The following is an 11,567-nucleotide window of genomic DNA, read 5'->3' on the forward strand; positions in this document are numbered from 1 at the left end:
CCCAGGGGGGATGGCCACGCCACAATCCCTTCTCCTCCATTCTCCTCTTGGGATCTTGGGCACGCACGCACATGCGCTCGGTGTGAGTTTAAGCCACCGGGTTTGGGACTCGAACCGTGGTCGACTACATGGGATTCCAGCCACGTAGCCGTTATGCTAACTGCTGGCCCCCCTAGCATAGTGATTAAGCATTATGCATAAGGAGCTGACCCCCACGTGGCCGACCATGAATCCCAGCTCCTGCATCTTGAAAACGTGCTGGGCATGCGTGTCTGTGTCTGTGCCCAGAATTCTGACAGGGTGGAGACATGGAGGAAAAGGGACCGCAGTGTGACCGTGCCCTACTGGGGAGTGCTTTTTCTCCCCGCCCCTTCCTTCTTCCTCTCTCTGATGAGCATGTGTACCCTCGTGTACCCTCGTGTACCCTCTGACAATAAGAGAAAAAGAGGAACAGATAGCCCTCTCCACAGGACCACCATGCTGTATCCCACCGCCCCCCCCACCCGGCCTCAGCCAGTTTGGCAGGCATGAGTACACTGCGTGTACAGGGAGGCCCGGGGCCAGAACCAGCCACGTTTGCCTAGGTACGTTACTGCTGCCCCGCCTTCTGGCTGCATTAACCCGTAGTTCCCCACAGTGGGACCTGATGCAGAACATCATGAACGACGTCCCCATCTACATGTACTCCGTGTGCAACGTGGTGGCCGGGGACCAGGACAACTGGCTCCGCACTAACTGGGTGTACCGCGGCGAGGCCGAGCGCATCTTCATCGAGCTCAAGTTCACCGTGCGTGACTGCAACAGCTTTCCTGGCGGTGCCAGCTCCTGCAAGGAGACCTTCAATCTCTACTATGCCGAGTCGGACGTGGACTATGGCACCAACTTCCAGAAGCGTCAGTTTAACAAGATTGACACCATCGCGCCCGACGAGATCACCGTCAGCAGCGACTTCGAGGCGCGCCATGTGAAGCTGAATGTGGAGGAGCGCTCCGTGGGGCCGCTTACCCGCAAGGGCTTCTACCTGGCCTTCCAGGACATCGGTGCCTGCGTGGCGCTGCTCTCCGTCCGGGTCTACTACAAGAAGTGCCCTGAGCTTCTGCAGGGCTTGGCCCGTTTTCCAGAGACCATCGCCGGCTCTGATGCACCCTCCCTGGCCACCGTGGCGGGCACCTGTGTGGACCATGCTGTGGTGCCCTCCGGAGGTGAAGAGCCCCGCATGCACTGTGCAGTGGACGGCGAGTGGCTAGTGCCCATCGGGCAGTGCCTCTGCCAGGCGGGCTATGAGAAGGTGGAGGACTCCTGTCAGGGTGAGTGACGGTTTAGGGGTGGCAGGGAAGGGGTGCTGGGTTGGGAGGCTGCATTCCTGGGTTCCAGTTTCAGCTTTGAGACTGTGGGATCTTGGTCAGCTTGTCCCTGCTCTGACACGCAGTGGATCTGTTCATGGAAATTACAGAGCCTTCCTAAACATCAGGTTCCTGATTTCTGCCTGGACTCACTCATTCATCGAGAGTGAGGGAATTAATATTCCAGTATGGGCTTAACAAGTGAGGACACTGGAACAAAAATGCCGTGTTCAGTCCCCAGCTCCATATTTAGCTGTGTGATTTTAGGCCGTTTCCTTAACCTCTCTCAGCCTGGCTTCCTTCACCTACGCGCTGGAGAGGAGCATAGTGTCCGCTTGTACGACGGTTGTGGTAATCAGGTGACGTAATGCTGTGAGGTGCTTAGGTCAGTGCCTCGTGCAAGCACTTTAAGTGGGACTGTTATTTTTGATTCATCTCACATACATCCCGAGTCTCCATCTGCTATGCACTGGCACTGTGGACTCACGGCCTAGTCCTAGGAGCTGGTTCTGTTGTTAACTCACTGTGTGACGTTAGGTAAGTCACTTAACCTCTCTGGTGTGTGTATGGGGGTGACTGAACCGGAACCTGGGAGTCTCATTCCCTGGCTGCATGTTAGAATCGTCTGGGAGCTTTAGAGAAATGCTTAAGTTGAGGGAGTGGCGTGGGAGCTGGGTCTGTCCTTTCTCCTCCCTGTGGGGTCACACACCCAGATTCTCCCACTGGGGCTTCTACTGATGACAGTGTGAGCCCAGAAAAGAGGCCAGTTAAATCAGACCCTCTGGGACCTGGGCCTGGCATCAGCAAGTGCGCGCAGGAGGCTGGGGCTTGGCCCAGGCAAGGCCTCTAGCAGCGGAAATCTCTACAACGTGGATTTTTCAATGAGTGACTTTTTCTGGAAATGGCTGTGGGGCAGGGCATTTGTGGAATGCAGGCTGACCTCTGGAAGGCCAGCCCGTGCCCTCTCTCTGGGCGCTTCTTTGCTGAGGTAAGCTGGTGTTGAGAAATTGGGAGCTTAGTCCCTGCGGTTCCACATACTTGCTGGGTGACCTTGAGTAAATCCTTCTTCATCTCTGGCCTTGGGTTTCCTGGGAAGAAAGTGAGAAAATTCATCCACACCAGCAGACTTTACACTTGGTTTCCAGCCTTGGATCCTACCAGCCAGGAAAGGGGTTGGTTTGTTAGAGGACCTGAAGCCCTTTCTGATTGGTCTCTTAACCCAAAAGCAAATCCTCAGAACCTTGCTTTCCACAGTCTGTAAACCCCTGGATGAGAAGTCCCTGAGAGTCCTTCCGGCCATCAGCCTGGGGCATAGTCTCTGCTTGGGCCCTTCTCACCGCAGCCTTGTCCTCCCAGCTCCCCTCTATGCAGCGAGACCCCTACCCCCTGCTCTAGGTGGTCTCCAATGCACACCCATTTCAGACAATGGCTGCGGGTGGGGGGGCCTGAGGCAGCCCAGTGGGGAGAACAGGCTCCTCCCACATGACATCCTCGCACAAGAATGCGGGGTGAGGTTGAGGGGCAGCTGAAAACTTTCCACAGGCTGGTGATTCAGGCCCTGCACAGATAAGTGGACGGTTGGGTCGGGGGAGTGTCTTCGGGAAGGGAGGCGGCCTCCCCTGCTCAGGAGGTGGGGGTCAGGTTCTGGCAGGCTTTGTTTGTGAAGTTGGGGCACTCAGCGCAGCCGCACTCAGGATCAGGCTTCCGACTTGGCTGTGGGACCCCCACCTGCCAGCTCTGCTGTCTTGGCTTTCCTTCCTTGGGCTCCCCCTCGCCAAAACCCCTCTCCATGTGGCTGAGCCCTGGTGCGTGAGGTGCTAGGAAGCCCCAACCTCTTCCCAGGACCCCTGACCAGGATGTGAGGAGGTGACGCCCTAACTGCCCTTGAGTGCCTTCCGAGGCTGGGGACCAGCTGACCACGCTGTTTACCCGGAGGCTCTTACTGACTCTGCACCCCCTTTCTGTGAGCCGGGAACTGTTCATCCCGCTCAATAGACGAAGAGACTGGGTCAGCAGCCTGCGTGGAGGTTAAGGCGCTGCATCCCACATGGTTGACTGGGTAGTTTAAGTCCCAGAACCAGCGGCTTGAAACTCATGCCAGGCAAATGTGTGCGCGCGTGCCCACAATCCCGAGAGGACAATGGAGGAGGAAGGATTGCGGCATGGCCATCCCCCCGGGGGTGATTTCTCATTTCCTCTCTCTCTCTTTTTGGGGATACACACACTCTAACAACAGTAATAGATGAGGAAACCGAGGCTCAGAGAGGTGAGGAGGCTTGCCTGGAGTCACATAGCCAGGAGGTGGCTGCAGCAGGACTTGAATCCAGGTGGCGCAGCGGTGCCCATGCTGCAGGACGGGTCAGGAAACGGGGCGGGAAGTGACCAGTTCCTCTGGAATCCCTGACTCAGCTCCTGGCCCTGGGATGGGCTCTCTGGCAGCCGGCTAGGTCTCTGTCAGAAGCAGAGGTGACAGGGAGGCCGTTGCCGGGCACATCCGTTGCCGGGCATGAAGAAGGGTGCAGGCTCTGCCTCCCTGCTGGACCTCCCTGCCCCAGAGACCCAGATCTCCTGCTGGGGTGCCTGCTGGTGCCAAACCAAACTCTGAGAGGGGGCGTGACACCCCGAGGTCACCCAGCACCTTGTCCGGGTTATTGCCAGAGTTCCTCCATTGCTCCTCAGGGTTCTTTCCCCAGGAAGCCCAGGGCTCAGGAAGGAGTTAAGTGGGCAGCGGAAGGGAGGGGAGGCGCCTCCCAGGTACTGCATGGGACAGGTGGGCACCCTGCCCGAGAGCTCTCTGAGCTATGTCAGGAATGAGCCGGCTCCCTCCCCGCCCCGCCCTGCCCCCAGCCCTGCCCAGGGGACAGTGGAGTCGCTCAGGCTGACCGTTGGCCGGCCTGCTTTGTCTCCGTGTGTCTCCACTTCCTGTGCCGGCATCAGTGGCTAAGCCGGCTGGCCCCAGCTGGCGCCTTGGCCAGGGGACGCCGGCCAGGTGAGCAGGTGGCCAGCGCTGGAGGTGCAGGCGGTGGGGGCGGCCTCTTTACTCTAGTTTCACTCTCGCCAGTTCACAGGGGACCCCTATTCCAGGCACCACACGGAGCATGTCACAGCAAGGTTTCCTTCAGCCTTCACCTACAGCCCAGAGAGCATGAGGACTGTGGTCCGTGTTACAAATGAGGGACTGAGGCCCAGATGGGAAATAGTGACAGTGACCAGAGGGTGGGGGCCTGGCCCAGGGTGGGCAGTCAATCGTTCTGAGTTGCTCAGCACAAGCTGGGTGACCACAGCAAGTCCTTGGGCTTACCCTGTAAAGTGAGCGGGCCGGACCAGCCACTCCGCAGGACCTGCGGACCCAGCCACCAGAGTCTGTCCCCTGTGGCTTGTTATGAGAAGCAGGGGTGCTCTGGGAAGCTGCTGACTGCGGGCTCCCTGCGTGTGAGGAGCGGGGTCCCAGTGCTGGCGTCTGGAGGGGCCCAGGCCTAGTCCAGGACCCCGAGCTGAAGGGGAGGCTTCCCTGGCAGACATTAGCTCTGGTTACAACGGTCCCGAAGCGGGTGGCCTGGGGCCATGGCGGGGGCTGTTGGCAAGATCCCTGCTTCTCAGGACCTGGCTGATCCGGGGCTCTGAGCTGTTGACTTTGGCCCTCAGGTTGTCCCCTCCCTGGGGACTGCTGCTGTGCCTTAGTTCTGTGGCCTTTCCTCGGCCTGCAGGGGTGAGGACCATCGTGGCAGCCCCCACCCTGCCATCCTGCACCCTGCCCGCCCCGCTCTCAGCTCACACTGGGGGTAAATCTCAGAGCTGGCAGCTCCATCTGGCAGGCACTGGCCCCACCCTCCCTCACCGGAGGTAGGTAAGTGGGTCCCCAGAACGGAAGGAAAGAGGCAGGGAAAGCAAACAGAAGATAAAAGCCGGGGTAGGGAGAGAGCAGGAGGCGGGGGCCGGCGTGCTTATCATGGCTTGGCGGAGGAATGTGCCCACAGATCATCCTCAAGGCTGTCTGTGCAAGGGCAGAGTGCTGGCAGCAGTGGGTGGGGTGTGGGTCCCTCTCCTGCAGGGGCGACAGGGCCTGCTGGGGAGCAAGAAGCCACCAGGGCCGAGTGATCAGTGCCCCCGTGCTCCGGGTCGATCACTCGCAGGCCGCTGTGTGCAGCCTGTCGGGGCACAAAGTCCAGGCTCCACATCCTCGGGCTGAGGTGGTGCCCATGGTCACCCGCTGGGCCTGGCTCCTGGGGCTGGCTCAGGGAGGTGACTGAACTTGGGTGAATTGCCACCACAACCTCTTGACCTCACACCCTCACCACCAGCAGCTCCTGAGGTGGCTAGGCCTGCAGGGAGGGGCTGTGCTGGGGGCTGGACTTGCGTCACATGGAGGGCGTCTGTCCCTGAGTCACCCCACGCTGCCACCTGAGGGGCAGGCATCGGGAACTGGAAAAACCAGGGCGCAGCCCGAGGTGCAGTCGCTGTGCCCCAGTTCCCCGTTCAGAGTGGCCCGGACCTGCCAGGCAGCTGGGGCCTGAGCAGCTCTCCGCAGGTGAGCCACAGGTGTGCTGGAGCTGGGCTCTTGTGCCAGAAGGTGGGCGTCCCGGTGTACTTCTCCTTGGGCTCTTCCTCGACCTTAACTCTGCTCCCTTCTGTGGCCCTAGAGCACAGGTTTATTGTGCACGAGGCAGGTTTAGCTGTCTTCTCATTCATTCATAAGTTCATCCGGTCAGTGAAAACAACCCTTAGCTGAGCACTTACTTCATTCCAACCCCTGTGCTGGGCTATGGGACACAGGTAAATCGGACCCCATTGCTGCTCCCCAGAGCTGTCAGTCTCATAGAGGATCCTCATCTGTGCAGAAATAACTTAAATGGAGCATGAAAGCTGGGCTGTGAATTCCCCTGGAGCTGAAATGGTGTTTATCTGTCTCGCCATCAATTCCCAGCATCCAGCTTTGTGCCAGACACGTAGGAAGTGCTCATTTCTATTTGGTAAACATGAGATTGAGCAATAGATGCCCTACTGGGGCCCAAGGGGGCCAAGCACTGGGCAGACTGGGAGGGCTGTAAAGAGGAGCTTAAGCTGGGTGTTGAAGGATGCATAGGAGTTTGGTGGTTGGCGCAGAGACGGGGTTTGGCATAGTGAGTGCGCCTGAGTGTGTGTGACCCGTGTTCCCACTCACCAACCCAGAATGCTAGGAAGTCCAATGAGGAAAAGTGAGGAAGAGTCAGTGGTTTTCAGGTGTTGTACTCATGAACTCTGGGGCCCTGAGTTATTGCAAACTCTAGGGGCCCCAGATCAGCCCCCCGTGGCTGCTGTGAGGCTGGAGGAGGGCTGCACATTCCCGTCAGGCAAGCACATGCCCTGTTGAGCTGCCTCTCCACTGTATTATCTGGCACATCCGCAGCGGAAATCTCTCCAAATTCCCTCTTTCCTGCCGGCAGCAGGCGGGCCACCCCCAGGCTCTGGGGCCAAAGAATAGAACCCATCTCTACCCCCACTTACTCCTCCTGGCAACGGGCTGAGGGGCTTGAGTGCACCCGTGCAGTGGCGGGGGGCTTTGTGGGTGCTTGTAGGTGGCTGAGGCTTTCAGTAGAACAGAGCCCCTGCTGTGTGGCCGTGGGGCCCCCTCCCCAGCCTAAGAAAAGCATGATTGTTACTTTAAGGGCCAGACCTACCACCCCTGAGTACCTCAACTCTGCTGGGCACAGACGCCCTGGGAGGACAAGTCAGGACATTTTCGGGGGATTGAAGCCCCAGGAAAAACAAGGCGCAGTTTTCTGGAAGCCTCGTTTATACTTGAAGATTTGGGAAAGGAGAGAGCTAATTTTGTACTTGGCAGGTATTTTATGGAGAGGAATATAAAACACACATGGATCTTGGGACCAGCAGGTGGCGTGGTGGTTAAGGCGCTGGACACTCCCACATGGCTAACCATGGTTCAAGTCCCAGACCTGGTGGCTTGCTTTCTCACTTTCCCCCTCTTTCTCTCTTTCTCTGTGTATCTCTCTGGTCAGATTAAAAAATAAGTGAATGAATAAATAAAATTAAAATAAATATTTAAGAAAAAAAACCACATGGATCTCTCAAATACAACAGGAGACTTGAGACATTTGGTACTTGAAGGAGGCTGCTTTAGCTACCCCAACCAACCTGGATTGGATTTTTTTTTTTTTTTTTTTTTTTAATTAAAAAATTTTTGCTGTATGGGACCAGCAGGTGGCGTGGTGGTTAAGGTGCTGGGTACTCCCACATGGCCAACCACGGTTCAAATCCCGGACCTGGTAGCTTGCTTTCTCACTTTCTCTCTAAATTAAAATAAATAAATAAATAAAATTATTTGGAAAAAAAATTTTCGCTGTAAGTCCTGTGCATTTGCCAGAGACAGAGAAAGAGGGGGAAATTGACTAGGCACCCTCCAGAAGTGATGGCATGCCTCAATCCCTTCTCTATTCTCCTCTTGGGATTGTGGGCACACACGCACGTGCACGCAGTATATTTTTCAAACTGCGCGACCTAGTACTCGAACTGTGCAGTCGGCTATGTGGGATCCAGCTGCCTTAACCTCCATGCCATCTGCTGGCCCTTGGATATATATTTTCAATTGTCAAAGGGTATGTGCACTGGCCAGAGAAAAAGGAGAAAGCACCCCTGGCTGGGGTATGGTCACTCTGCAATCCCTCCTCCATTTCTCCGTCCTGTCAGATTTGGGGCATACGCAAACCTGGTATTTTTTAAGCGGCTGGGGCTGGGATTTGAACTCCACTGGCCATGTAAGATTTGGCTCCTGTAACTACTAGGCTATGGACTGGTCCCCAATCCCCCGGGCTGGACTTTACATGTTTCTTCTTATGGGCACAAATATACCACGTTGGACAAGATTGATGTTGGGGCTCCTCCCATCCCACATGCCCAGCTGCTCTGAAATTCGCTGTGGGAGTTTCCGGGCTGTCGGCCCTCATCTTTCCCTCTCTAGGTTTCTTTTAGGTCATGGATTTGTTTGTTCTGGTTTGAGAGGTTCCTAAGTACAGAAGAAGGAAAGGAGAGAGGCTCAAGGTCGAGCATCCGCTCAGTTTGGGTTCCATGGCTTCGAAGCGTGGTGACTGGGAACACTGTTGTGTCTTTCTGAGCATCAGTTTCCTTACTCCAGTCGGAACGACTGCCAACGGTGCCCAGCCGGGCAGGGGGCTTGTGAGGGCCGAATGAAGTGCTTGGGCTGAGCCTGCGCAGTGGGCTCTGTCCGTGCCCACACTGGCTGGGGCTCCAGGCTGTGTGCAGAGTAGGAGTTAGGCCCCAGGTCCCTTCTGCATGTCCTACTGCCTGGCCATGTTGAAGCCCCTTCCATGGCACACATGCCTGAGTTCTTTCAGGGTTTGGGGTAGCAGGATAGGCAAGGGACCAAGGGAGGCTGTTTGTGTGGTCCCCAGGCCGGGGCTGGGAGGGGGCCGCCTGGAGGGCGGGGATGCAGCCTGACTCCGAGCAAGGTTTTTACCAGGATGTTGCTGTCTGCGGCCTCTCAGAGCTGGGTGTCTACCTGCCACTCAGTTCCCCTCTCCCCCTCTCCTCACACAGGGGCTGGACACGACAGGTGGTGTGGTGGTTGGGCGTAGGATTCCTACGTGGCTGGCTTGGTGACTTGCTTTCTCACTTTCCTACCTCTCTCTGGTCAAATTAAAATGATAATTAATAAATAAAATTAAATAAATAATTCTCTAAGGGGAAAAAAATGAGGGGCTTGAGCCAGGACAACTAGAAGGGCTTGCCTCAGGCTGCCCCCCGGGTCTGCCAGGCTGCCCTCGTCTAAGAATGTGTCCCAGCAGGGCAGACCTGACTGTCCGTTGTCCTCTGCTCAGCGACTTTCTGCTGTTCAGGAGAGAGCCCGAGCTTCACGGCCTGCCTCCCAAGGCTTCCCGCCACCTCACTGCCTGTCCCGCCTGCGCCCACAGACGCTGGGACTTCCCGTATCAGTCATGCCCTCCCTCTCTGGCTCCCTCGCCCAGTCTCTGCCGATGAACTCCTACACCCCTCTAAACCCCAGCTGAAATATCCCCTTGCAACTCTGCAGTCCTCTGACCAGGTTGTTCCCTTCTCTGCCATTAGCCCCGTGCCCACTCCTTTGTCATAGAGGGTGACATGGACTCCTGCCCACTGAGTCAGCAGCTTTGATTTCATCCCAGGACCCGTGCCCAGCCTGGGACCTGGCACAGAGGAGGGATCAGCGGGTGTCTGATACACGCGGCTGAGTGCAGGCATCTCCTACCCTTCTCAGAATGAGCTCAAGGGGGTAACGGAGGGGTGTGGCAGGAGGTCCCTAGGGTGACTCCACCCACTCTGGCCACTTCAGTTCCTGCCCAAGCCCTGGACAGCCCTGCACAGTGGCCCGTGTGTCTGGGCAGCTTCCTGCCTGTGGGGCCAGGAAGGGACTTGGGGCTGAGGCGGGGGCAGGATAGGGTGGGAGGAGGAAGAAGCCTCTGGTGTCAGGTGCCTGAGTGCCGAGCTGGCCAGGCCAGGACAGGACTGGCCACTGAGGGAGGAAGAGCCACTTCCCTGCTGCCTTGTGAGTGGCGGAAATGACTGGGCCCTGGAAGCCGATTCAGAGAAAATGCTGGGGGCCTGCCTTTCCTGCTTCCCGGTCAGCCAGCCCCGGAACAGGAAGGTGGTCAGAAGTGGCGGAGCACCTACAGAGTGACATCCTGGCTGGCGAGGCTGTCCAGTCAATTGCACTGTGGTGATTGGCAGTCAACAAACACACACGGTCGAGAAGATGCAGTCACCGCCCGGGCTAGTTCGCAGCCGCCCGGGTGATCCGCCCGGGTAAGCCGCCTGGGTGGAGACCAGCCATCTGGCCAGCAGAGAGGAGATAAGGCAGGCGGGCCATGTGCTCAGCCAGTGCAAGCCAGGCACACGGAGGCAAGAGGTGGCCCAGAAGGCCAGGTTCACAGGCGCCGCACCCCTGAGAGCCAGTGGGAGTGATGCAGAGGTTTGGAGCATTGGGGTGCGGTATTTCCTGGGTGCCCAGCGCACGCTAAGTGCGTGCCTTGCATTTTCTCATCACAAGGCATTTCACGATGAAAAAACAGGTCCATAGAGATGTCCTGACTTGGCTGGGTCTCAGTGGAGTAGGGCAGCCATTGGGGGGGGACAGAAACAGCTGACGTCCTTATGCCCTTCTGTCCCGCCAGCCTGCCAGCCTGGGTTCTTCAAGTTCGAGGCATCCGAGAGTCCCTGCCTGGAGTGCCCTGCACACACGCTGCCGTCCCCCGAGGGCGCCACCTCCTGCGAGTGTGAGGAAGGCTACTTCCGGGCTGCTCAGGACCCGCTGTCCATGCCCTGCACCCGTGAGTCGGGCACTGGGTCAGGGAGGGGTGGCCAGGGCGGCTGAGGGGCAGCGGTTGACACCAGTTTGGCTGAGCCCTGACCTCTCTACCCCTGGTGCAGGCCCGCCCTCCGCCCCTCACTACCTCACAGCTGTGGGCATGGGCGCCAAAGTGGAGCTGCGCTGGACACCCCCCAAGGACACTGGGGGTCGTGAGGACATCGTCTACAGTGTCACCTGCGAGCAGTGCTGGCCCGAGAATGGCGAGTGCGGGCCCTGCGAGGCCAGCATGCGCTACTCAGAGCCACCGCACGGGCTGACCCGCACCAGCGTGATGGTCAGTGACCTGGAGCCCCACATGAACTACACTTTTGCCGTCGAGGCCCGCAACGGTGTCTCGGACCAGGTGACCAGCCGCAGCTTCCGCACCGCCAGTGTCAGCATCAACCAAACAGGTGAGGCTGGAGGGTGCGGTTGTGACCTGTGGCACCTGGTGGGACTGATGAGGGCAGCAGTGTCCTGGGAGAGGCAGCAGAGCAGGTGGTTAAGAGTGCAGCAGGAGGGGGACCAGCAGTTGGCATAGTGGCTGTGTCGCTGGACTCCCATGTAGTCAACTACGATTGGAGTCCTGGACCCGGTGGCTTAAACTCACGCCGGGCGTGTGTGCGTGCGTGCCTAGGATCTTAAGAGGATACTGGAGGAGAGGGGATTGTGGCGTGGCCATCCCTCCTCGGGGGTGATTTCTCTCTTTCTGTCTCTCTGTCTCACTCTGTCTTTCTGGCAAGCGCACACGCCCTATAGCAAAAACCTCTCCCAAAAAAAAAAAGAGTGCAGGAGGAGGAGGTCCAGCAGGTGTGGTGGTTGACCACGGTTTGAGTCCCGGACTTGGCGACTTACTTTCTCACTCCCCCCCCACCCCCTGATGGCTA

At 57.9% G+C, this 11,567-nt stretch overlaps 1 protein-coding gene across 2 annotated transcripts in view; it reads left to right on the forward strand.

The window, feature by feature from the left end:
• The window catches only part of EPHA2 (EPH receptor A2), a 37,592-nt gene that overhangs the window by 9,047 nt on the left and 16,978 nt on the right, over window positions 1-11,567 (forward strand). For both annotated transcript variants that reach the window (XM_006145248.3, XM_006145249.3), the window contains exons 3-5: window positions 638-1,307; window positions 10,505-10,660; window positions 10,761-11,093. In XM_006145248.3, coding sequence (XP_006145310.1) covers window positions 638-1,307; window positions 10,505-10,660; window positions 10,761-11,093 — 1,159 coding nt within the window. The remainder of the gene's footprint in view (window positions 1-637; window positions 1,308-10,504; window positions 10,661-10,760; window positions 11,094-11,567) is intronic.

The sequence above is a fragment of the Tupaia chinensis genome, unplaced genomic scaffold, assembly GCF_000334495.1.
Source record: "Tupaia chinensis unplaced genomic scaffold, TupChi_1.0 Scaffold000146_1, whole genome shotgun sequence".
In the NCBI taxonomy this organism is placed as follows: Eukaryota; Metazoa; Chordata; class Mammalia; order Scandentia; family Tupaiidae; genus Tupaia; species Tupaia belangeri.